The sequence below is a fragment of the Struthio camelus genome, chromosome 28 (assembly GCF_040807025.1).
Source record: "Struthio camelus isolate bStrCam1 chromosome 28, bStrCam1.hap1, whole genome shotgun sequence".
Lineage (NCBI taxonomy): Eukaryota > Metazoa > Chordata > Aves > Struthioniformes > Struthionidae > Struthio > Struthio camelus.
The window spans coordinates 1,942,257-1,966,566 of NC_090969.1; the positions used below are offsets into that span (position 1 = coordinate 1,942,257).

Below are 24,310 nucleotides of genomic sequence, written 5' to 3' on the forward strand. Positions count from 1 at the left end.
CGTTGCAAGGGCAGAGCAAGGGGATGGGGAAAGCCAGACTCCTGGGTCCGGTCTGCTATTTTAGGACAAAGGAAAGAAGGGCCTGCTGTTAGGAAAACCTGATTCACTATTTCTTCCACTATCTCAGTCACTTCACTGCTCTATGCCTCAGTTCCCCCACCAACAATTGGAAAGTGATATTCACACACATTATACCAAGGGGGCTGATTTTTTTGCAGCAGACTAATTCCTGTACTCTGTTGATGGCCCAAGATAGGCCCATGACTTTGACACCCATCCCTGCCTGTGCAGCAGTCCTTCCCCCTCCATGATACTACCCCTCAAGCACTGAATTCATCTGAAGGATCAACCCCTTCCTTGGGGCTAATTCCTGTACTTTTACACCAGTCGAACAACCAGCCCTAAATCCAGCTGCAAAAATTCACTAGGGAAGTTCTGTATCTTTTTCCTTATCACCCCACCTTGAGTCTCGTAAAAATACCAGGTCATATCATCCACTCGTGATCTCAGAAACCCCTTTGGGGGGATAGGGGACAGTCCTACAAGGGCAGGGAGTACAGTGCCCAAGGCCAACAGGCCAGCAAGGAAAGCTGCTGCTAAAGGTATCTGGGGGGGGGGGGAGGGTGGCAAGTTTGTCAGTTATCTGACAAGCAGCATCTGCACGATCCAAAGCACAGCTGTCTCCAGGTAAAGCCATATCAGTTTCAATTGCAAGAGACTTCCCAAAGATGATCTCAAATCCTAGTTGGAGCCAAAGACCGGAGCATCTGCCCCAGCATGGGGAAAAGGAGACATCAGATGTCTAGCATCTGAGCCAGGTCCCGGACAAGGCCCAGGGCAAAACGCAGGGACAGATAAAACCGTGGTGCTGAAAGCAGGGAGCAGAGCTGATCTTGATGGGGCAGACAACGGCAGGGAAGACTGGGGAAACATTCACGTCCGCACAACAGCACCTGGGCCCGAGTCCAGAAGACATGCCGGAGCAGACAGAGGAAAATAGGGCTCCTCTCCTGTTTTCCAAGCAGGGAGAGTCTGCACCCCAGACCACATCTAAGCAGCTCTGCATTCCTGGCCACTGCCTCCCCAGGTGTGGAGCACCCAAGTGTGAGCTCCAGGCTCCCTCTCCTGGGCAGGTGGCATCACTGCAAATGCTTCAGAAGAGGAAGCTCAGAGACCTCAACACCCTGGAACCCATAAGCTATCCCGACGCAGCAACCCCTTCCTTCCTTCCAGGAAGCCCAACCTCCCAGGAGAAAGGGAAAACGCTCCCAGGCAATGAAAAATGTACCCCAAAGCATGGTCAAGGACGCCCCCAGGACACTTCACAAGGGCACAGCAGCGGCTACAAAGGAAAACGGAGCCACAGAGGTTTGCCCGAACCCAAAGCATGATCCATGCCCACTAAGAACTCATGTCCTGGTGAGAAAGTGTGCTTGTAGCTCAGCCTGTCTGGCCCCAGCGCATTTCATTGTGCACACACACAGATCTCATTCCTTCATTGCCCACATACACTTCAAATCAGTCTGGGGATCTGCTTGGGGAAGGTAAATTGGTTCCCAGCAGAATTACCAACAACAAGAAACACCTCCCCTCAATCAGAGCCCACCAGTCCAGTGAATGAACCAGTTACTTTCCCTTCCCTAGTGCTTGGCAGTGGATTTGGTGACTACTTTAACATTGAAAGCTCTGGCTGGAGTTTGTGCTGCCAGCCCATGCCTAAGCAAGGCCAAGTATCCTTTCTGGCCTGCAGAGAGGCACCTTGCTAAAAGCTCCCATTTAAACAGGCCAAGGGCCTGCTCTCAACACACACAACCTAAAACCTAGTCCTAGGTGCCTAGGGCACCTGAATAGCCAGGCTCACAGAAACAAGTAAATTTAGACTGAGGAAATTTGGCCCAAACCAAATTTAAATTTACACTCTGGATCAGAGGAGGACCAAATTCCTCTACAAATTCCTTGTTGCTAAATGCCTGGGGAAAAGAAGTAGAAACATGTTCCTGCGATGGGGAAGGCCACACTAAGTTGCAACAAAGCTCTAAAGACTTTCCACTGTACCTACTCCCACTGAGTACAACTGTACTCTTCCTTGAATACCCCAAGTCCACTCTAACCTCTTCCAACCCAGTTTAACCTGCCAGTCCCCATTTTGCCTACCGCTGGGATTTATCTATTCCACCTGGTTCCAGCTGATGTCTAGAATAACTCCAAGAGACAGGACACAAGACAGAGGAGGATGGATCCTCTAGGCTCATCTCCCAAGCCTGCCATCCAGGACAGCCATTTCCAAGGATCAAAGTAGCACACTCCAAGACATCAGCTGTTGGGAAGAACTCCCTCAGTCTTGAGCAAAGAAAGTTGTCTTCATTTTCGCTACATGGGCTTGGACAAAATTGTGCCTCAGTTTCTCCTGCTCACTGTGCAGTCCAGGGGAAGTCACTGACTTGTCTTTGTCTCCAATCTAAGGTGGAATCAAGTTGGGTCAGAGGGTGTTATAATGCAGTTTTCCTAACCAAACACTCCAGCCCAGGACAGACAGAGCAGGGAGTTTAAGCAAGCAGGGGGGAGGCTTAACTCTCAGGCAAGCAGTGGCACTTTGTAATGTCAGAGGCTGCCACTGTCTTCCCAGGCACCCAGCTAGGGGAGATTTCCAGCCAAGACCATGGGCACCCCTTGCTGCCCACCTCCATGGCTCTTGGAACACAAAACCAGCAACACTTACTGGGGGAAAACCAGTCTCTTTGCAAGCTCCAGAGATCAGCCACATTGGCTGCAAAGCAAACTCTGTAATTGTCTCCAGGGCACCTGGAGAAGGGAGGGGAGAGCAGCGGGAAGGGTGGAGGAAAATATGCCCGACCCCATCAGCCCATCCACACCTCTCCACACACATCCCTTCATGGGGAGGAGGAGCAGCCGGCACTGGTTTTTTTGACCATATAAGGCCAGGTTTCTCTCTCCGTGGCCAATCTGGGGAGGAATGCGAACAGCCAAGCCTTGCCCAGTTTGCCAGGGCTCGTCCTCCTCTGCCCACACCCTGCCTCCTCAGCCAGGTGTGCCAAGCCCTACCTGCAGCAGGGGAGGGAGTGGCCAGCTCAGTTCATCCCACTCAACAGCTGGCACAAAACCAGGGGAATTTCTGCCCTGCACGAATTCATCACTGGGGACAATGTCCCTGTTGGGTCTTTCCTTTCCACACAGCCCCTTCAGACTCCCCATGCACCTGAGCTAAGCACAGGGTAACCGCTGCAAGGCTGGGCAGCCCCCTGCTTGGCTCTGAGCTGCAAACATACCTTCCCTCCTCTCAACAGCCTCACCTTTCTTTCGACTCTTTCCAGTCATTCACCATCCTAGACATGTGAAAAACCCTTTCCTCTGTCCTGCAGCCATTCCTGTTGCTTAATTTTCATCTCAGCCTGCACCCTGCTCGCTCACAGCAGCCCTGGGGCCTCTCCTCCCCAGGCAGTGCCTGCAGAAAGGAGCCTGCACAGACTGGTTAAGGGAGCTTCCTCAGGGGGGTTCAGCTTTGAGACATCCCCAGCCTGGCTCTGGTTGAGGGGAACTGAGAGGGGCCTCCCTGCATCGCCCTGTCACAGCCAGGATTCCCAATGTTACCAAAACCAGTGTGAGACAGGGCCAGCAGCCTTCCAGCCCAGTAGCTCCCAGGCCTGGTACAGCACCTTGCTGCCTCAGCCCAGGGCAAGAATGAAGGACAACATTGGCCTATCACTTGGTCCTCCCAGGTCGGAGGGGAGGGAAAAAAAAAAAAAAAAAAACCACCCACCCACCTTTCCATGCTCAAGCTACTACCAGCCAGGACGGACTCAGGAGAGATCCCGAGCCGCCAACCCCCCACCCTTGGAGATAGCAGTCCTATCTCCAAGTCCTACCACCCCCCACACTGCAGCAAGGCACACGCCAACTCTGCCAAGACTCCACATGCCAGCACCCTGACCGAACGAGCCCAGGAATTTCGGAGAGACCAGCGTTCCCTTGTTGTGCTGCCAAGATTCAGTACCCGCCTGCCAATGATCCTGGTTAGAGCGGGAGAGATTCCAGGAGAGTTGTGTCAGCTCACAACCTTTGGGCTTACAGGGTGGGAATGCCAACAAGTCCCACACCTCCACCTCGAGGCATGCCAGGGACTCGCACATGCACAGCAGCAGCTGCTGCTTCAACATCCTCCCCACCCAGCCCAAATACCTGCGTTTCCACAATGCCGCTGTGGGCCTCAAGGAAGCCTCACCTGAAACAAAACAGCAATAGGGTTGGCTATTTGGTGTTCATGCCGGTTTAACTCTGAACAGCCCTCCAGGAGGACAGACCCCCGGCATGGGGGCAAAAAGGGGTGAGAAACAGCACGCGTGAGAGGCCAAGGTTTCGTTCCTTGGGAGGCATGAGTCCAAAGGACAGTGCAGCTTATTTCCGAGCTCCTCCTGACCTGTTCTCCCCGCTACACACACACTTATACTACAGAACAGCAGCAGCATCCAGTGGCAGTGGGAATCCTTGGGAGCTCAGGGCAAGGAGCAAAGGGGCACCAAAAAAAGCAATAGCTCTGTGCACAAGCAGGGATGTGAACAAGACTGTCCCTGCCTGGCAGGAGGAGTGCATGGACATGCTAACCTCTATCAGGTCTCAGCAGACATGGGGACATTCTCCTTTCTAGCTTGGAAAGTTCATCAAGGCTTGGAAAGGTCAGACTGTCCAGATTGCAGTTGGGATGCCAAAGACACGTGCGAGTAAACAAGAAGCAGAGAAAGAGGGTCATGTCAAATTACTACTAGCAATCAGGACTGAGATGTTGCAGTTCAGATTAGGGTCTGTTTGTACCAGGAGCCGCAGCACATTTCACATGCTGAGCTCTGGTTACCAGAGACCATTTACAACCTCACCCCCCATCATCTTTGTTCTGCACAGACAGCAACTGAGACACCTCTTAACAGTGGAGCCCAACAGCTCTTAATGGCATGGACTGCAGACCTTCATTTTTGGCTTAACCTGGTTAGCAGGCACTGCTAGCAACAGAGATCTGCTCCCCTAGGGCCCAGCAGGCATTAGCAGCCAGAGCTCATAACTGGAGTTCAGGAAGAGTTTGTTCTCTACTTGGTAGCCCCTGCTGAAATCTCAGCTTTTGCACCTTCTCTGCTAACTTGAAGATGCTATATATTAGGTATTTAAATAGCCATGCTTAACTAAGGACACTCAAGGGTTCATGGCCCATTCAAATAGGTGGAAGGAGCCCAACACGTGGCACGCGTCCACACTCGGGAAACGCAGATGGTTTGGGCCCAGACCACCTAGCCATGCTCCTTCAAAGCATGAGCAATCTCTCCAACGCACAAGATATGCCAAACTGATGCAGCAGACTGAGTTAAGATGTACGGAGGGGCTTGGGCGAGCTGGGGCAGTGCCCAGTGCATAGGGCAGGGCAACAGAAAATATTCAGAATTGCAATTTGGATGGGATGAGTCACACTCAAGGATGGGCAGTCCAGCCACTGGAGCTGCCTGCTCAACTCTCCACCCCTACCAGCATGGCACCCTGGGAAAGAGCAAACCGTGGGAACCAAGATATCACAGAAGGCCAAGCAAGCACAAAAACATGGTTGTTACTGAAAGGAGATTAAAATTGTCCATCTCTGCAAAGCAGTGACTTAGAGAGAAGCAAAAGCCCAAAGCTCAGCAGGTCTAGGTGCTTGAGATTGGCTGCTCAGCCTGGCAGGATCCCCATGGCAATCAGCCAGGTATTCATAACATAATGGGAACAGTGCTCACCTGTTCCTGCTGGGGCCTGTGTGTGTTTGCGAGATTTCATAGACACACCCTTCAATTCAAGGCTTTGGAAAAAAAAAGCACAGCACTGGGGGAGGAGGGGGAGAAAAAGAGAAGGAACCACTTCAGAGCTGAGGAATCCCAGCCGTGACTCACAGCAGGGCGGGTGGCAGGGGCTCTGACGCAGGAAGCAAGCGGAGGGCTGGGGATGCCAGGGAGCAAGGGGATCCTGCTGGGCAAGGCAGCCCTCCCTGCCCGAAGGAGGCCTCTGCTAGACCCACCCAGCATCCAACCTTCGTCATGCAAAGGGGGTCTACCTTTTGTTCATGGAAACAGGCCTGCTTTCCAGCATTAGCAAGCCTGGCCTGCATGTTTCCCAGTTCCCTAATGCCCATATGCCTTCCCCTCTCTATTGCACTGACACTGACTCCAAGGGTGCCCAAAACACCCTTGGTGTCAAACATTTCCCACCCTGGCAACATCAAGACCTTCCATAGCCAGCAATCTCTCTGCCACCCGGAAACTTGTGTCCCTTTGAGCTACCCTAGCCAACATACATGCAGGAAAAGGTTCGGACTTGAACAAAAAAGGGAATAACACACATCTGAGGCTCTGTTTCCAGCTCTTCCAGAGCCTCAGCATGTACCCACAGTACTGTCAGCTCCTGTGCACAGGTAAGCACAGTAGGGCTAAAAGACACCACAACAAACAAGACGAATGTTGTCTTGGAGCATTTCGTATACTCTACAAGGGTTACAAATACAAGACAAGGAGCAAGGTAACAGCAGTTCAGATCCATAGCTCTTGATCTGCTCTACGTTTACACCTGCTTGGTCCCACTGACCTCAGCAAGGTGTAAACCCATTATTCCCTTAGCACTTTATTAGATAGAAACCCACATAAGTGCAGTCAATGACACTGCTCCAGTTCACCCCCACCCTCCATGCGAACTCTCTCACTACGTGAGACTCTTTTAAGCCCTAGTGCTTAAGAGTCAGGAGAACGTACAAGAACATTGGTCTCTCTCTACTTTTAAACTGAAGGTCTCACCTACCAACAACAGAAAACACTCAAAAAATAGGACTCCAGAAGACTTACAAACCAGACAACAAGGAAAAGCTGCAAATGTATTTTTTCTTTTAAAGCAATGGATCATAAGGCACTAAAAAAAACCCTGAAGTTGATTTCACCTTGGGTTTGCTCAGGAGAAAAACTTTGCAGTATGCAACATGATTACCTTTTTCAAGGGTCAGACTTGAGTTAGCATGGGACAGGCCCTTTGCTTTCATAAATGGACAGCTCTTTAGCCTCTGCATGGCTGTGCTTTCTCCAACCTAGTTTTAAAGGCATCAAGCTGGTAGGGATCCCAGTCCCTCTGTCTCTGTTCCATCTGACTCCATCTAGAAAGACGCCATGCATTCATGTTGTACTGGCTGCTTTCTGGACAGCCAGCTCACGCTCATGGCAACAAACGCCTACAGGACATGCTCCAACCTGAGCACTGAATTCAGTTCTCCCTGGAGGATTCGCCCACGTACATATCTGGAGTGTGCTCTGCAGATTATACAACATGCCTTATGTAGGGCAACAACGCCAAGAGGATCCAGAGAAAAGCCCTTGGTTTTGCAATGTCCTGGGGGATCCCAGCTGGACTAGGGTAAGATTCAGAGGTTTGCAGGATTGAATCTCAATATAAAGTGCCCAGAAACAGGAACATCCAACACCCTGGAAGCTTCTCAATCCTTGATGAGGCCTTAAGTAGAGCAAGCAGCAACTCAGAGCCATATCTTTGACTACACAAATCAGTCCTTGATTTCAAGCAAAGCCTCAGCCCTCTGCTCTGGGAAGGAGCCTGGCCCACAACTAGAAATAGCCTCTATGCTGCACCTCCTATTCAACACCTGGGAAGGGTGAACATTTCAGTCTCCTTTTCCTAAACTGGACTGATCCATTCCAACCCCATTGCCACCCCAACCTGCAAAGACCCCATTCTTCATTCATGCAAGGAAAACAACACGCAGTAGCCTGCCTATCCTTCTCCATCCAGGTTTTCCAGCTGCACAAGGCAGGAAGATGCAGTGGTGGCATATGAAGACCCATGCCCCTCCTGAGCCTTCTAAAACCCTGCTATCCTTATAGTTCTGATATGAGCTTAGGCTAATTTCAGCCTGAAACGGGTACTTGAAAACACTAATAGGACAACAGCACTGCAAGTAGCAGGAGAGTTGTTGGGACCACCCTGCAACTCTACCGAGGATGCTGCTATCTACAAGCAGCAGAGCTAGCAAATTAAGAGCAACTCCAGGCTGACTCTTAGCACCGCACTATCACCTTACTCCCAGTTTATCCTGCCGTAACAGGCATTGGCATCTGTCCCTTCTCTGAAAACTGTGGTGATTCTGCTAGCTTAAACCTAAGTGGAAGGAGCAAAACTTCATTGAGCCCCGACTATAGCAGTGCAGTGGGACTAGACTCCCTGGGGATTTAATGGAAGACGGACTGGGCCCCTTTGAGAGTTGCTTTTGTGCCAATTTCTCTGCACAAGAAGAGAAGCTAAGCTTTCTGCAAACCATCCCAGCCATGCAAGGAATGGGGTGGGGATGTTTTGACATAGAGTCTTGGATCATTTACAGCTCCCACCCGCTTTCCTCTGTGCTCACCTTTTAATGCGCACTACATGTGTTTGTTTCTCAATAATATCAAGCAGAGGGAAATTCAGACAGCTTAACACTGTTCAAGACATACAGAGCTGCTACAGAAACACCAATTCCCACTACAAAATCAGAGATTGCAAAAAATCAGCCTACCAGTTGCCGGTTGGAAGGGAGGGAGGGTGTAGCCCTGATAGGGGTCTTCTCTCTTCAGCGCTCTAGAGTTTAAAAGACAGACAGTAGAGAACAACTGCTGCACAGACCAGTGTAAATATACATGATACCAGGCCTGAGCACAACTGTGCACATGAATGTAGGATCTGAGGCTACAACTGCCTCTGTTAGTCTGTGTATACAGATATTCATGCACACAGATGTTTGTCAAAGCATCACTAGATCCCACCACTTCTCTGCATGGGCTAGAAAGATCACCTCCAAGTAACGCCTGCTCCACAACTTTGTTCATGCAAATATCTTACTCTTCAAACCCAAGGACCACAGGACAAGCTCTCAGCTATCCAAAAAAGGAACTGCACAAAATTCAGCTCTGTGAAGGCCCCAGCTTCCACTGGCCATAGGTCTGGCTCAGAGTCATTTTTCTTTTTTTTTTTTCCTCCTCTCCCCCTAAGGAAGGTCACAGCAGCACTATGATAATAAAGAAAACACTTGACTGGAAATGTGAGGAGAGACTGAACCTGGCAGCAAGGAGAGGGGAACCTTTGGGGCAGGTTCTGGCTGCTGGTTCAGTGGTGAAGGAGGGGCAGAAAGGCCCCTTAGCAGCCTGGGGTGAATTTCGGTTGGCAGCGTCAAGTACCCTTTGCACCTTCAACCCCTAGAGAGCAGGGGACAAAACCATTCCCCCCTCACCAAAAAAAACCACAAACTGTGCAAATTCTGCATCTGGTAACTAGATGAATTTCATATTAGATTCCTGAAAGGTTAACTTCTCATGTACACCACTGTAACTTTACTAAACCAGATCCTCCTCCTGCTGAGGTAGCTCAGCTCCCATTCATTTTAGCCCCTTTATTGCCTTTGATCCATACTTGCTGCAGGTGAGGTCAGAACCAGGGCTGACAGCGTTCCCTTATTCTTCAGTTAAATCCTACGCCATAAGAAAATGAAGATCTTCCTACCTTTTTATAGCAAACAGCTGCTTTTTGCAAAGCAGAACAGACATGGCTAATCCACGTGTCCAAGACTGCCCCTGTTCTCAGTATTTATCATTTAAGCAGCCTTGCAGAGTCACATTTGTTTAGTCTGGGATAAGATTCATACCCAGCCTTAGATGTGGATCTGCGTTTCAAAACTAGCCTTTATTCCTCTAATGCACTGGCCCAGCCTCTCCAACTGAATCCAAAATCCCGCAAAATTCAGCAAGTCTTTGGATCCAGAGACCACGTGGAGCTCGAATGTTGCATTGATATAACACCTGGTGAAGGTGTCTGAGACAGCCCAACTCAGCAGTGCCTTCCTTTCAGCGCTCTCAGACACTGGTGAGAGCTCTCCTGAACTCGCAGGACTATATTAGAGTTAGTAGCAGAGTCCAATTATACCTTACAAGCCATGACAGTGAGGGACAGAAAGGCCAGAAGCAACTTGAGTACTCTTAGAAGAGCAGCAACAGATTTACCAAGGGATGCTACAGAGAAGTAGCCTCCCCACACACACTCTTCTGTCCCCCAGCGCAAGCAAATTCTGCTCTGAAGCCATGAGGGTGATCCGGGCAGGCAGACGGCCCTTGGGCTGGGGAACCACAAAAGATGCAGCCAGCTCAGGCTTCCCTTTCCACCTCAGTGGGAAAGAAGAATTTCAGAGGCTGGTCTGCCCAGCCCCAGAGGCCTTTGTCAGCATTGTTTGCAGCAGGGAGCAGGCTGTGGGCCCCGCCTGGCGCTTCCCTTTGTGCATTTGCTGAGCTCTGATCTTGCAGCGTCCATCGCTGCGGGGAGGGAACTGCTTGCAACCAAGGCAGACGGCTCCAACCTACTTTTGCTGGGTTTTGTGCAGAAGGCAAGTCTCTCTGGCTTCAAAGCCTCCACATCAGCAAATTGTCTGACAAGCATCTTCCCTTATGTCTTGTCAAACAAGTGCCAAGGTAAGAGAAGTGGGGGGGGGGTTGCTCTCTCTCAGTCCAGAGGCAACCCCTGCATATATTCAAGAGCTGCCCCTTTCCTTTCCCAGAGCCCCTCAACCTGCTCTCTGCCATCTTCACTCCCTCCAGGCCCCTGCTTTACCATCATGAAACCACAGCACAGGTGTCTGCCCCACAGCTGGTGGCTATGCAAAGCAGCTCCTACAGTGGGGGCGAAGAAGACATTCTCCTGTCTTATAACACAACCAAATTTGTATTTCTGTTATGTGACAGCCACAGACCCATCACAGGGAGATGAATCAGGAGGAGTTGCTCTCCACGACCTCCAAGAGATCTGGGGGCCCAAAGCTGAGCATCTCTGCTGCTTGAGAGCTTAAGAATTTAAGACTACCCTTAGATGACATGACACACGATGCCGCACTAGCGGCTCACAGACTCAGACCTCCCCCCTACATCCTGAAATCAGAGCAGGGAATTGAAGGGAACTGAGTTTGCATCAGTTCATTGCTCTGTTGCTGACAATTGTGACAGTCACCAACCTGCTCCTACAGGAGCACTAGGCCCTCTGTAAACCTCTGTGAACCTCCGAGTAAGAATGTTTTCTCCTCCTTGTCTCTACATACACACCTGCACATACACAAACAGATTTACTAGTGCCTTTATGAGCATTTAACACTTCAATAAAGCACTCTTCTGCCTTGCAGTTATGTTAGTTCTTGGCAATTCCTTAATACGCTTCCTTTGAACCTGGAAGAGAACCAGGCCACCACCACCAATATTGTCCGCTGTAGCTTGTAGTTTGCAACCCTTGAAAGATTTTCCTCCCTTTCCCGCCCAACCTCTACCCTTCTGAGTCATGTTCTGCACAATGCCTGAAGTCAGCACTTCACACAAACCAGCTGAAGCTGGTCTTTGTAGGAAGGAAAAAAAAAAAACACACACACACACAGAGAACTGAGAACAGCTACCAGCCAGGACCTGCAGCCTTGGCAAACTGCAGAGCAAGTTTGCTGGTGACAGCACCAGCTAGAAATGCAGATCAAGAGAGAACATGGAGAAGCGCAGAAGTTCTCTGCTCTTCACCCCCCCCCCCAACCAAAGGCAGAGATCAGTGTTTAGGACACTAACTAGTCAGCTGGGAAACTTGTAGTGGGGAGAGAAAGGCCTAGAGCAGGCCTGTTTTCCATTTGTAGTATTTGTCATTCTTCAACCCACAGCTCAGGTAAATGAGGTTAAAGAGCCTGGACTGAGAATCCCCTGAAATTAATTCTGCACTGATGTTATTTAAGGTCAGATGGGATGGAGCCACCAGCATTCCTGCTTTCAGCATCAACAGCACAGTCCTCAGGTGGAAAGAGCACATAAATCCTAAGGCCAGGAGGTACCCAGAAACATCTGATTTGATTCCAAGGTCTCATCTGCATTTACTCTCCTAGTGTTCCCCCCCCCCGCCCCCAATCAAAGCAACTGCAAGTCTTGCTGCTTCTGTGAGGTCCTCGTTCCCTTTCGTTGAGCCATAGCAGACAGTATCTTTTCCACTCTGGAGGCCGAAAGCTTTGTTATACATTTCCATGCTCTCAGGTCTGACACCTCTGCTCTCATATTGCTTTTCCATGAAGGGAAAGCCTGCCTTCAGCACCACACAAGATGTCACAGAAGAAGCCACGCCATTTTAGAAAGTCCCACAGAAAGTGCTGAGAAGCAGGGGTTGTTTAAGGCAGGGCAGAAAAGGTGCTTTCACAGGTCAATGAGACCGCCCTAATCCAAGACTGAGGTTGTCCATGGAGCTGATCCGTCCTACTGCTCCCCGCAAGGCCCTTTTACCTGGGCACATAGCCTGCTGACCTGTTCCGATCATGGTCTCATCTGTAAGATGACAGCAGTCCTGCCAGCTGAAGGACTGGTGCTCCGCAGATGGAGGGGAAAGACAGAGCACATGCTTTAAATGGAACAGGAGTAAACATCAATAGTCAACAGAAGGCTCAGACTAAAGAGCAGGAGTAAACATCAATAGTCAACAGAAGGCTCAGACTAAACAGTGGGCTCGGAAAGGATCTAGGACAAACAGAAATCAAGTCTATTTTCAGGCATTTGCCCTGAATAACGACTGTTGGTATTTCAAGAAAAAGAGCAAGCAACACCTGTGTAAGTGAAGATTAACATGCAGAGTTAGAACTAAACCTGAGTCAGTAAGCAACGCACTGCAGGCCTCGCTCTAGGGGCTGGAGAACAATAAGCAATTCAGCATCTGCCCTACTTAGCCACCGCAGACAAAAGGAGTCAGTGCTGGTCCCCGCAGCGGTTACTCCAACAAATCAATCCCAGGAAATTCAAAAGCTTTGTGTAACAGTCACCACACACGTTCCTGAAAAGCCCTCACAACTTTCAAATACTGCCCTGATAATTCACTTGCCTCCACACACTGGCAGCAGTTAGCCCTAATCGCCAGTGTAAGGCAACAGCAGCCTCATGGAGCAGACCTCCCACCCAGGTACCACCAAGGTGGGGTGGCCACAGAAGGGAGCTGGCACCCTCCGTGGCATCAGCCCCAGACCCTACACACAGCAGCTCACACCGAGCTTCCCTGAGCACTTCTGCGCTCACATTATATCTACTGTTCAAGGTGGGCCATTTGGCTACGTTACAGGATACGTCAAACCTTTGCTCTCCTGTACCCTTTCAGGGAATTCTTCCCAAATAAGCATATAATCAAGGATTTCCTCCCTCACACTAGCCACTTCACAGATGGGCCTTTCCCACCACCATCTCACACGCCTGAAACAACGTTCTTCTAGGATGTAATTGAGATTAAAGGGACACAGAGAAAGAGTTGAGCAGTTTCAAGGGCCAGGCAGGAGGAGCCGCCCTGCTTACACTTCCTTTTGATCTCCGCAGAGAACACTGCTGAGCTGCCCTTCTCTTTTGATGTGTCACCCTGCAGCTTGTTCTCTCAGGAGGGCAGGCCTGTTGCAGCACGATTGCCCCTGGATTTCAGCTGCTGGGACAATAAAGTTACATTTCAGCAGCTTCTGTGCTTCTCATAGACTCCAGAGTCTCTGGGTTGACCCCAGGGGTGGAGGGGAACCAAGAAGGCTGAGAAGGAACGCCACCCTCACACTCAGCTCTAAATCCTTGTCACTCACATGGAAGCACAAATTGCTAATGCAACAGTAAAACAGAATGACTTATTCTGGGATCATGAAGCACTCTGCACCAGCAAATAGGGCACAGGAGCTGCTGTGCCATGTCCAGTCTTTGGCACACACAGGTGACTCTTAGATGCAGGGGGATTATTGCTTACAGAAGTACTCATCTAAATTGTATTCTGCCATACAAGCATGAGCAAGATTCCTCCCTTTACCTTCCCTGCTTCACAGCAATGACCCTACATTACAATGAAAGGGTTCAGAAGGTTCTCCTGCTCTGAAAACATATCAGAGTAAAACCCTCTGCCCAGAGTCAGGCTGCCCTGTGAAAAACCCAGCATTGTTCTTTTTTGTTGCAAGTTAGGATAAAAACGTATTTTACAAGCCTGATCGATAGCAGATTGAACTCAGATTGTCTGGTCATAACAGCTCAGGTCTCCCACAGAATTAAGTCCAAGAAAGTCAAGGCTCAGCTGGTACGAGGTTTGGTGGCGGGGTTTCCTCCCATAATACTGCAAAGAACACATGCAAAGGCCTGTGGGAAACCCAGTTTTCCGCCCACATTAACACAAGTGAACCTAACAAAAAACTGAGGTGCCTGAAATGAAACTCTGAAGTCTAAAGAGCGAGTCCAAAGGCAGGACAAGCTTCCCACATACTACCTATCTAAAAACCTCGCCACTAGGTCCAGAGAGACTGCATCTAGACCTTGGGGGAGTGAAAGAGCCCGTCCTAGCCTAAGTATCAATCTTATTTGTACATACCTAAGCCATAGCCATTTTCATAACCAACAGGACACAAAGAAGTGAACAGCTAATCATTTTTGACCCCTCCGACCTCCCCTGCTAAGTATTCCTCATCTACAATGAGGCCAAACAAGATCAGCCTTCAGCACAAGTCCAGGGCAAAGCTCAGATTCACATCTTGGATTTGCAGTTGCTTTTCCCACCGAGCTCCTTCAACTCCACCAAAAGAAAGCTGTTTCCTCACACCACCAGCCCACCTGACAGGTCAACAATCTCTAAACTTTGCAACAGAACTGACTTGTGCTTGCTAGAGGAGAGGTATCATTTGTGCTTGGTCTGTGGCTGTTCTTTTCTCAAGTTTCCACCCTGCCAGGAGCAGATGCCTGTATTTCCATGGGTCAGCACCTTTCATTTCTCCTTTAATTCACAGACAACAAAGTACCAGGAAGAACAAGAAGGAGCTTGCCCTCAGCTGAGCAAAGGAAATCCGAAAATCTGCTGCTTCTGCTGTGCAAGGGTATACGGACAAGTTGCTGGGTTTCCCACTAAGAGAAAGCTGCTCATGGGAGCAGACTTGTTGCTGCCAACTTTCAGTTGCTAAACTTGACTCTTCCACTGCTGGGCCAATCACTCCTTCTGAGGAAAGCTAGACTGGACTGGGCCCTCTATCACCATTTAGAAATGATGGATGAACAGCCTTTGCAGGGTGGTCAGTACATATGTGCATAAGAAGGGAAGCAGGCAGCAGGGAGATAGGAGCTTACAGCAGTCATTTGATCCGAGAGTTGTCAGCGTTAAACCGATAGTTGCTGTTGCACTAAATTTATGCACTAAACTCCCTATCCCCTCTCTGTTCATCTCTCACGCCCAGTACAACAACTTAAGAGACAAACTATCCCTCAGCACAAGCAAGGCTCAAAATTCAACAAAAGCATCTCTCACTGGCTCCACCTAAGTACTGCTTCCTACAAAGGCTGGCAGTAACAGCAAAACCTTACAACTTGGCCAGAACCTGTGAGTTTGCAGCCCCAGCTTTGATGCTGGCTTACTCAGGGATGAGATGTTTTACCTCTTCTGCCTAGATTTTTCCATCTAAGTAAGGGGGATAATTAACTGCAACTTGCTACACAGCAGTTGCATGAAACTTAATTAGTCAGAACACTTTGAAGGTACAGTACCTAATTAATATCTGAAGTGGCTGCAGATGATTATTATGAACAATGCTGTAGCTCATAGCTGATGATACAGCTCAGCCTGTCAGTATTTTTTCTTCTCAAAAGTGCTGTGCAGACATCCAGCCAATATTCCACATCAGAAATCACCACAGTGGTGGGTGGATCTCAAGTTCATTTCACAGATGGGAAAAACTGAGGCAAGGTCTGAAGGAGCCCAGCAACAATCACAGACCACAGAGCCTGGGAACTTTACGCAGCACTCACATGGGAAGTCCTAGCTCGCCACTGGCATGGAACAGGGCAGCAGTTTGACAGTCCCATCACAAGGGGACACATCATTTTGTGTTTGCCTGGAAATGCTCATCTATGCATGTTTTGTGCAAGGGTTGAATTTAACACAGGGTTGGAGGTTTCAAGATTGGAAAGAGCTAGCAGGTTCTCTTAACTACCCCCTGCAATGTGCAGGCACAGGCATACAAATAACATGGTACACAACAAGTGAACCAGGAGGGCTAAGGAACCTACCTAGCAGCATAGCCTGATGCCATAGTTTCCCAGGTGAGCAATGGGAGCACAGCCCTCCCCCTGCATACCCAGAGTAAGGTCATATCCCACTTGGTTTAGCAGCAGCTGCCTCCGCTGCCAAGCTTGCCCCATCCTTGGATGGCAGAGGAGATGAACAAGCAGCACTTTCAGCACAGAGGCCTCTGCACCAGCTTCACCATCCCCCTAACTCAGGTTCTCCAAGCTCTACAAGGGTCACCACCCCCAGAACCTCAACCAAGCAAGCAACATCTCCGTTTCCCCAGTCAGATGAAGCAGAACAATAACCACCCAACTTTGAAAAGAGCTCTGAGCAATAGGGAGCAGAAGTGCTCATTCTAACTCTCACCTTTATTTTCTCTCCCCCCTGCCTTCAGGAGACCCATGAACATGTTTTAAGCACGTTGCAAAATGGACAGAGTATTAAAGAAAATAAATACTCCAGAGCCTTACATAAGCACTGCAGTTCAAATCCACAGGGTTTATTCTACTGCTATGTCACAGAACTGGGCTCCCACCACTGAGTCTCTCACGTCCGGACAACTTCCTGGAGAGCAGAGGCAACAAGCTGGAAAGAAAAGGAAAGAGGAGGATTTTTCTCCTGTCTGCTAAAGGACTGAATCCATTCTGAGCTACCTGATGTTTCAAAAACTACACAGGAATTTGCACGGACATCATTTTGAGCTGTATTTGTAGCTATATGCAAGGGAAGAGAAATAAAACATACCATGGTGCCAAAGCCAAAACAGGGCTAGTTTTGGAGCCATTTTAGAGACAGTGGGACATACTGATATCAGCAGCTTAATAGCCCAGACTTGACAGAAGTTAGAAATCATTATACTGTTGCATATGCATTGAGCTGGTTTGCAGGTCTGTACATGATCAGCACACATTAGGAAGAGAAAGAAAAAAAATGCACCACCTTTCAACAAGCATCCCAAAGGAATCCCCCAGGAAAACACTGATCTATCGCCCAGAGCATAAGAATTGTAAGACAGGGCCTCTCTGGCGAAGGGGAAGGTCATTCCAGACGGGTGCAGAGAGAGTCTGCATGTTATTCTTTGGGTTGTTGGCCTTCCTGGCAACTCTGCAAAAAATTCAAGGGCAAGCGTATAAATCCCCATGGTGAAGTGCAGGAAAACCTGTACTCCCCTTCAAGGTGAGCGCTCAACACACAATCCAGTTTCATTCTCCAAGTATTTTAAAGTTCAAAGTAAGCAGCAACAAATATTGACACAATGCAACAAAATCTCTCAAGGGCCAGGGCTGTAGGTTGCACGATACTCCAGTGCCACCAGCTGCACAACACAGGAAACAACAGCTAAGCAGAATGAAAAGGGAGGCTGAGCTGCCGAGTGTGTCAGGTGAGTCAGCACCCCTTGAGTCAGTGGAGCTTACCCATAGATTACAACGAGTGTCAGATGAGGTGCTTAATTACCAAAGTGATAAATAACAAGAGATCAGGCACTTCACCTGATCAGGCACCTCTGGAAAATACAGGACAAATTGGTTTTCCCTTCCCTCCCACAGGGATAGTTAAAGTCTGTCCTATTTTAAGTAACAAAATTGCTTCTTCCCTGGTGATGGTGATTTGTCTGCAGCTGGGGAGGCAGAGAAGCTTCCACACTCTCAGGGGTGGGTCCTAAACATTTTCCAGCAGAAGTAGCCAAATGCTGTGGAAGTTGCATTTAGGTAGAGAGCCTCAGAGCTCTTCCGTGACCCTACACAGTCCTGTCACAAATACATGAAGAGTGTGTGTGTCCATGTATGCATTCACAGATTCCAGCAGCTTCACATGCAGAAGTGTTTAGCCAGCCAAGCAGAGCACTGGCACCTCAGCCTTTGATCTGAGCTCATTATGGAGGAAATCAAGGTGCTTTCTTTGTTACTATCACTATGAACAACCAGGAAGTACCAGTAAGGACAGAAACTAAAATGCCTCCGCACAGACTCACTTGAGCACAAGAACTGCTAGACAAGAGCACCTCCTGGAGGACGCTGCCTCCTCTCCTCCGTTTCTGCAGCACCTTCCCTCTAAGGGCACAAGGCTCACAGCACATACCTAGGCTTCCTTCTCACTTTGCAGTAAGGAAACAGCAGAACCTACAAATTCATAAGAGTCATCAGTTATCTATTTCTGTGCACCATAATCTACTCAGGTAGGGTTTTTAATCTTTTAAACACCATAGAAGCATGAATCCTACTTAATTATCAAAGCTAACAGAAATGCTAACTATGTATGAACTAAAACCATTAGAGGCATTAAAGGAATTAAAATGCAGTTTAATTAAGACTTTTTCTTGATGCCAGATTTTTCCTTTTTTTTCCCCCTCCCAGATTTAACAAAAACAACCTTTAACCTTAGCCAAGCACAGTTTAAGCTTTAAGCTTACCAAAATCTCATTAGAGCCTGCGAATACAAGAGAAGTTATAAACTCTGTTGCCTGACACTGCTCAGGTTTTGAGAGCGATGTGAACAAGAGGATTAAAAAACAGCAAAGTATTTATGATAAAAATAAATTATTTTTATTTCAAGGATACTGTTACAAAGAGCTTTTTTTATACAGTTAAATGAATACATATATCATAAAAAGTCACTCTGCCAAAAAAAAAAAACCACAACAAAACACACACAGACACACTCACACCACTGTCAGGCTTCAAAGCATATCCCATGCAAGTCTTACCTGATAAAAACAAAGGTGTACTGATCACAGCCTGACCAAAATATTGACCAAACAAACAACCTATGCAATGACCCAAATTATTTGCTCATGGCTGATAAAACAGATTATATATTTTCCCAAAGTATTTTATAGAGGAAAACATGACAAGAAGCAAAACAACGTATCACATGGGCCAACAGAAATGCAATTTCCTTCCCCTTCCTTAAAAAGCTCTGGGGACTGAAAAGGCACATTTTCTTTTCTTTTCTTCCAGGGAATATTCTTGATACACATAGAAAGCACATCTCTGGCAACTTTTGTTTCAAGAGCACCTTCTAGGAACGGAAATCTCAGAACCCACAAGGCAGGTTAAAACCGTCACTGCATTTCGCAAATAGAGAAGAACAAAAACAAACGCACACCACACACAAATGTGACTTGCCCCAAATTCCCTTGGGAAGTCAAGGTATGATCCTGACAGGCATTTAGCAATTCCTGGATCTGACTCTGTAACCAGTACACACCTTCTTTCCTAAGAACTCATGAATGTGAGAGGCCATTTCTGTCAATCACAGCCCTGCTCCTGTTCCGAGGGCTCCCTGCCCTCATGATTTGATCTCTTTGATTTAAAAAGCAACAGGCTTCTGTCCCAGCTGGTGTTACCAAAGCAACACACCAATTCCATGGCACAGTCCTTCGTTAAGATCTCCGTTATCCTTTCCACCATGTCCCCATTGATAGCAAGAGATCGGAAGTGATCAAAGTCATTTCTGCCAAGCTTCCGCAGGCGGCGTGCAGCCGCCCTGTAGCACTTCCATGGCTGCGGTTCAATCAGCAGGTACTTGCACAGAGAGGAGAGGAAGGACAAGAACTCTATCAGGCCACTATCCCCATGGTTCAGGTGGATCCACATGGTCACGGACATGCAAAAGCCAATATCAAAGGCAGAGCGGCCGAAACGGCTCAGGTGGGAGCTCAAGAACAGCCCCCTGGCACTGCAGTCCATGATGTCCAGGCTGGCAAAGGATATGGAGGCAGGAAAGGGACTGCACTGCTGAGCCCTCTCAATCAACACAGGATCAATGTCACAGCACAGAAGGTTCAGATCCTTTCCAGCTGCAGGCTGATCCAGGCCACCTTCGCCCTCCTCAAGGCCAAGCAGATGCCTGTACAGAGCCACACTTAGCTCCTGCAGAAAGGAAAACAACAGGGATTCATAGGGCCTGCGTTGCTTCATGAAGGCATCACTCAGCACATAGGATCCCAGTCTCAGCAGCAAGGCACAAGCATCAAGTCAGAGCTTTCTCTTGAGTTGATGAGGTTTGGAACAAAAAGCTCCCTAATAATCTTCCTTTCTGTGGCAAAAAGCATCACAGTAGCTCTGACTACCAGAGAGTCAGCCAGGGCTTGGAACTAAACCTATCTCAACCAGCACATGGGGTTTTGATGCAATAACTATGGGAAAATAGGAGGTTTAGTTATAACTGTCTTGCTGAATAGTCCCACTCAGTGGCAAGGTGGAGGCTTCATTGGTTTCTTTAGGTGAGCCTCAGAGCTCTCTAGCAGCACTAACACCTACTTATAAGACCTAATTTAGAGTCATGCACTTATCCTTCTGCTAAAGGAAAAACATTCCCTGACCATTAGACTGTAGCATAAGAGAGAGCTTCCCTTTGAATTTCCTTTTGTAGAGTGCTCCACTAAATGGAAAGGTTATTAATCCTTCATTACAAGAGATCTGATGAAAATCTGATTGACATCAAGGAAAACTAGCTGTATGATTCTCTAGCCCATACCTTTTTAAAAAGCATTTGGCTGCGCAGGCAGTGTCCTCTAGTGGCGAAAGCCTCTGCATTTTAAAAGATCTAAATTATCTTTACCCGACCCGTTTTACAAGTTCACCTGAAACAAGATCTAGAATTGTCCTTACATAATGCCTTAGGCAGAGTTTCAAACGTGGTAGGGGAAACGGGGGCAGGGGGGAGAGAAGCCACAAAAGCAACACTACTCATGTCACTAGCCAGAATGTAAAATAACTTCATTATTATGCATAACTGCATAATTATTTCTAATTTAATACACTGGTAAAGTTTCCATCTGAAAGACCTTTAAACACGCTTACAGTAAACACTGCACCAGCATGCATCTGAGAGGCACAGATGCTCCTAAATTATAACACATCAAAGCTGCACACCAGGAAAAAGCCACAGAGAAACGCAGAATAAAGTAACGAAAGAGAATGCAACTTTAAAAAAAGGAAATTCCACCAGCTTCACCAGCCTTATCGTTAGTTCTTCAAAAACATAACCAGAATTTGTTTCAAGTCCTGACTGACTGATATAACTACACAACATGTAACAGATTAGGGTTTCCAGTTTCAAGACTTGCCCATTTCCCCCATTTTAGGGCAATCCCACAGTTCTCTGGTGCTAATGGCACTCAGCAGCCTGGGACATTCCAAGTTTTCTACTCAGTAGGAAAGGGGACAGAGAAGACCTGCCAGGCGCAAAGCGGCACAGCCTCTTAAACCACCTCACAGCGATGCTCAGCAACAGTCAGCTCCACTGTACCCCTGCCCACACCTCAGCCTTCACCCTCCTCTCAGGGGACAGGGACAGAGGGTGCTCCCCAGGAAAGACAGCCTCCTGGCCCCACCAAGCTCACATTGCACCCAGCTCCCTCCCTCTCACTGTGCCTCAGTGACACAGGATCATCCCTGTCCCAGGCCAAGACCTCCTCCAGCCTTCCCAGTCTGTCCTGCTCCTGCCCAAACACCAGACCACTATCTCTTCTCAGTATTTCCAGTCTGCCCCACAGCACAGGCCCCTGCCTCCTCCAGTCATCCCACTCTGCCCCACTGCCTCCAATACCCCAAGCCCCTGCCCCCTCGTCATCCCAGTCAGCCCCACTGCCCTCAATACCCCAGGCCCCTGCCCCCTAGTGATCCCAGTCGGCCACACTGCCCCCAACACCCCAAGTGCCTGCCTCCCCAGTCGGCCCCACTGCCTCCAAAACCCCAGGTCCCTGCCCCCACTAATCATCTCACCCTGCCCCACTGCCCCCAACACCCCAGGCCCCTGCCCCCACTAATCATCTCACCCTGCCCCACTGCCCCCAACACCCCAGGCCCCTGCCCCCCCCGGTCATCCCACTCTGCCCCACTGGCCCCAACACCCCAGGCCCCTGCCCCCCCCGGTCATCCCACTCTGCCCCACTGGCCCCAACACCCCAGGCCCCTGCCCCCCTCGGTCATCCCACTCTGCCCCACTGGCCCCAACACCCCAGGCATCTCACTCTGCCCCACTGGCCCCAACACTCACACCCCTGCTCTCCCAGTCACTCCAGGCCACCCCACTGCCCCCAACCCTCAGGCCTCTGCCTCCCCCAGTCATCCCACTCTGCCCCACTGCACTTAATACCCCAGGCCCCTGTCCCCCCCCAGTCATCCCACTCTGCCCCACTGGCCCCAACACTCAGGCCCCTGGCCTCCCAGTCACTCCAGGCCGCCCCACTGCCCCAACATCCCAAGCTCCTACCTCCCGCCAGTACTTCTAGGCTGCCCCACACCCCGACCCCCAGCCCAGCGTGTCTCCCCACCCGCAGCCCGTTACCTCACGACTTCCCAGCCTTTCCCTCCCTCATTCCGGCCCCAACGCCGGCAGCCTCTTACCCCCGAGTTGCACCCCACGTCGAGCCCCAGCAGCGGGCGCGCCTCGGCGGGGAACAGGCGCCGCAAGAGCCCCGCAGGCAAGAGGCTGACGCGACCCTCGGGTGGGTGGAAGCGGGAGTAATTGGGGAAGTTGCCATAGGGGGCAGCGCCGGGCTCCAGGGCGGGAACCCCCTCACTTATGGGCGCCGCCATTTTCCCCTTCCGTCACCGCGCGCGGCCGGGCGGGAAAAGGGACCGAGCAGGCGCGTTCCGGGGCAGAAAGGCTCCGGGGCGGGGGGAGGGGGGGCAGCGCATGCGCGCAGCGGCGGGGGCTGCGCAGCCATTGGGGGGGGGGGACCGGGACAGGGATAGGGAGAAGGGACAGCGCCAGCCTAACCCCCCCCCCCAACGACTTTCCAGCGACAAATCGTTAGAAGCACCAGTTATTAGAGATTTTACTTTAAAACACCCCCTTCGGCGGCAGGGCAGAGCTGCGCTGGGCCACGAGGCCGCCGGAGCCAGGGCTTCCCGCCACAACCGGGCCCCGGCGTCACCTTTGCCCCCGCGTTGCCATGGCGACGCTGCGGCCCAGGGCGCCGGCCGAGGCCGGGCCGCCTGTGGGGGGGTTTCTCTTAAGCAGGAGCTGGGGAGAAGGCGAGATTTGAGGAAGCAAGTTGATAAGAGGGAAGCTGGAGTTCATTTTATACCTGCGACATCGTGCATGTGGTGTTTTTTTTTTTTTTTTTAAACCACAGTGCAGAAAGCAGAGGGCGCCAGGACCTTAGAAACGTTCGGCCCCGAAGCATCTGCCCAGCGTTTGCGTTGGCCTACAAGATGCCGAGACGTAACAATTTCACCCCTCTGCCCCAGGAGCGAGGTTCAGCGCCTGCCTATGCTGTCAGGAAGGTTTCAGAGGTCTCACCGGGAGCCCTCTGGCTGCCTTTAGGGCCCCCAAGTCCCTATCCCGTTTGCAGTAGGCATGGGTAACCTCTCCCTCTCTTCCTCTGTACGACATCCCTTAACACATCCATAAATCACCTGATCTCCTCCTGCCTTCTCTCCCTGTTCCACCTCTCTGAGTGATCCCCAGACACAGCTTCAGTGAAGCCCAGTGCTGTTTTGCCCGGTTCCTCAAGAGTCAAGCGTTGAAAGTGGACTGAGTGATCAGCCTTTTATTCTCTTTGCGATAATTACAGGATCAGCCTTGTGGAGCAGCTAATTACACCTCTTAGGCAAATGCTAATAGCCTCCTCACTGTTTATGTGGTAATACCCCACTTCAGTTATTCTTCCACAAACGCCGTCCCACAGCAGAACGTGCATTATCAAACACAGCACAACGCAAAATATGTTCTTGCCCCAGCAAAGGGGACAGCGACAACAAGGCTAAGAACAAGCAGCACGCTAATAATCAGGCAACGGTTCGGGCACTACCAGCCAGTTGTGAACACTGAAATCCCAAATCTCACAAGTTCATGGAGCATGTTTCTGCAACCATTTGCACAGATGGGTTCGCAAGGCAGGAAATAAATCTTATTTAGAAACAAATCTCACACCTGCCTATCGGGCATCACTCCTCCTGAGGAGCACAGAGCTGTTGCAACAAGATGCCGCAGTCACGATTTCTCTCCCCTAAGAGATCTGGCAACCTGGACTAATCAGCCCTTCATAGCTGATGGTTATAGATATGTAAGTCATCTCCCAAAGTAGGCATTAATTTAGGTTAGATTAGTTGGGAAAGCTCAGTGCCTCAAGTTCCTCTCCAGAGGCAGTGGCAAATGCCCCTCTGAGAAGGTACCTTGCTTCCAACATGCATCCTCCCCCTTTTTGAATCCTGTGGCTGTTTGCAACCAAGTCTAAGAAAGCACAGAGCTT

At 49.8% G+C, this 24,310-nt stretch overlaps 1 protein-coding gene across 1 annotated transcript; it reads right to left on the minus strand.

Moving 5' to 3' along the window:
• Nucleotides 1-18,626: 18,626 nt before the first annotated feature.
• On the minus strand, nucleotides 18,627-22,690 carry LOC104152591 (RNA 5'-monophosphate methyltransferase). Its single transcript, XM_068921313.1, has 2 exons — nucleotides 22,458-22,690; nucleotides 18,627-19,976 (listed from the first exon to the last, which is right to left on the minus strand). Exons 1-2 carry the CDS (start codon nucleotides 22,647-22,649, stop codon nucleotides 19,353-19,355), a joined length of 816 nt encoding a protein of 271 aa, XP_068777414.1. The 5' UTR covers nucleotides 22,650-22,690; the 3' UTR covers nucleotides 18,627-19,352.
• Between the last annotated feature and the right edge of the window lie 1,620 nt (nucleotides 22,691-24,310).

Excerpts from the sequence above, each read along its gene's own strand:
- LOC104152591 (XM_068921313.1), bottom strand. The coding sequence starts at position 22,649 with ATGGCGGCGCCCATAAGTGAGGGGGTTCCCGCCCTGGAGCCCGGCGCT. Across the intron at positions 19,977-22,457 it reads ACGTGGGGTGCAACTCGGGG|GAGCTAAGTGTGGCTCTGTA; the intron begins GTAAGAGGCTGC and ends TCCTTTCTGCAG.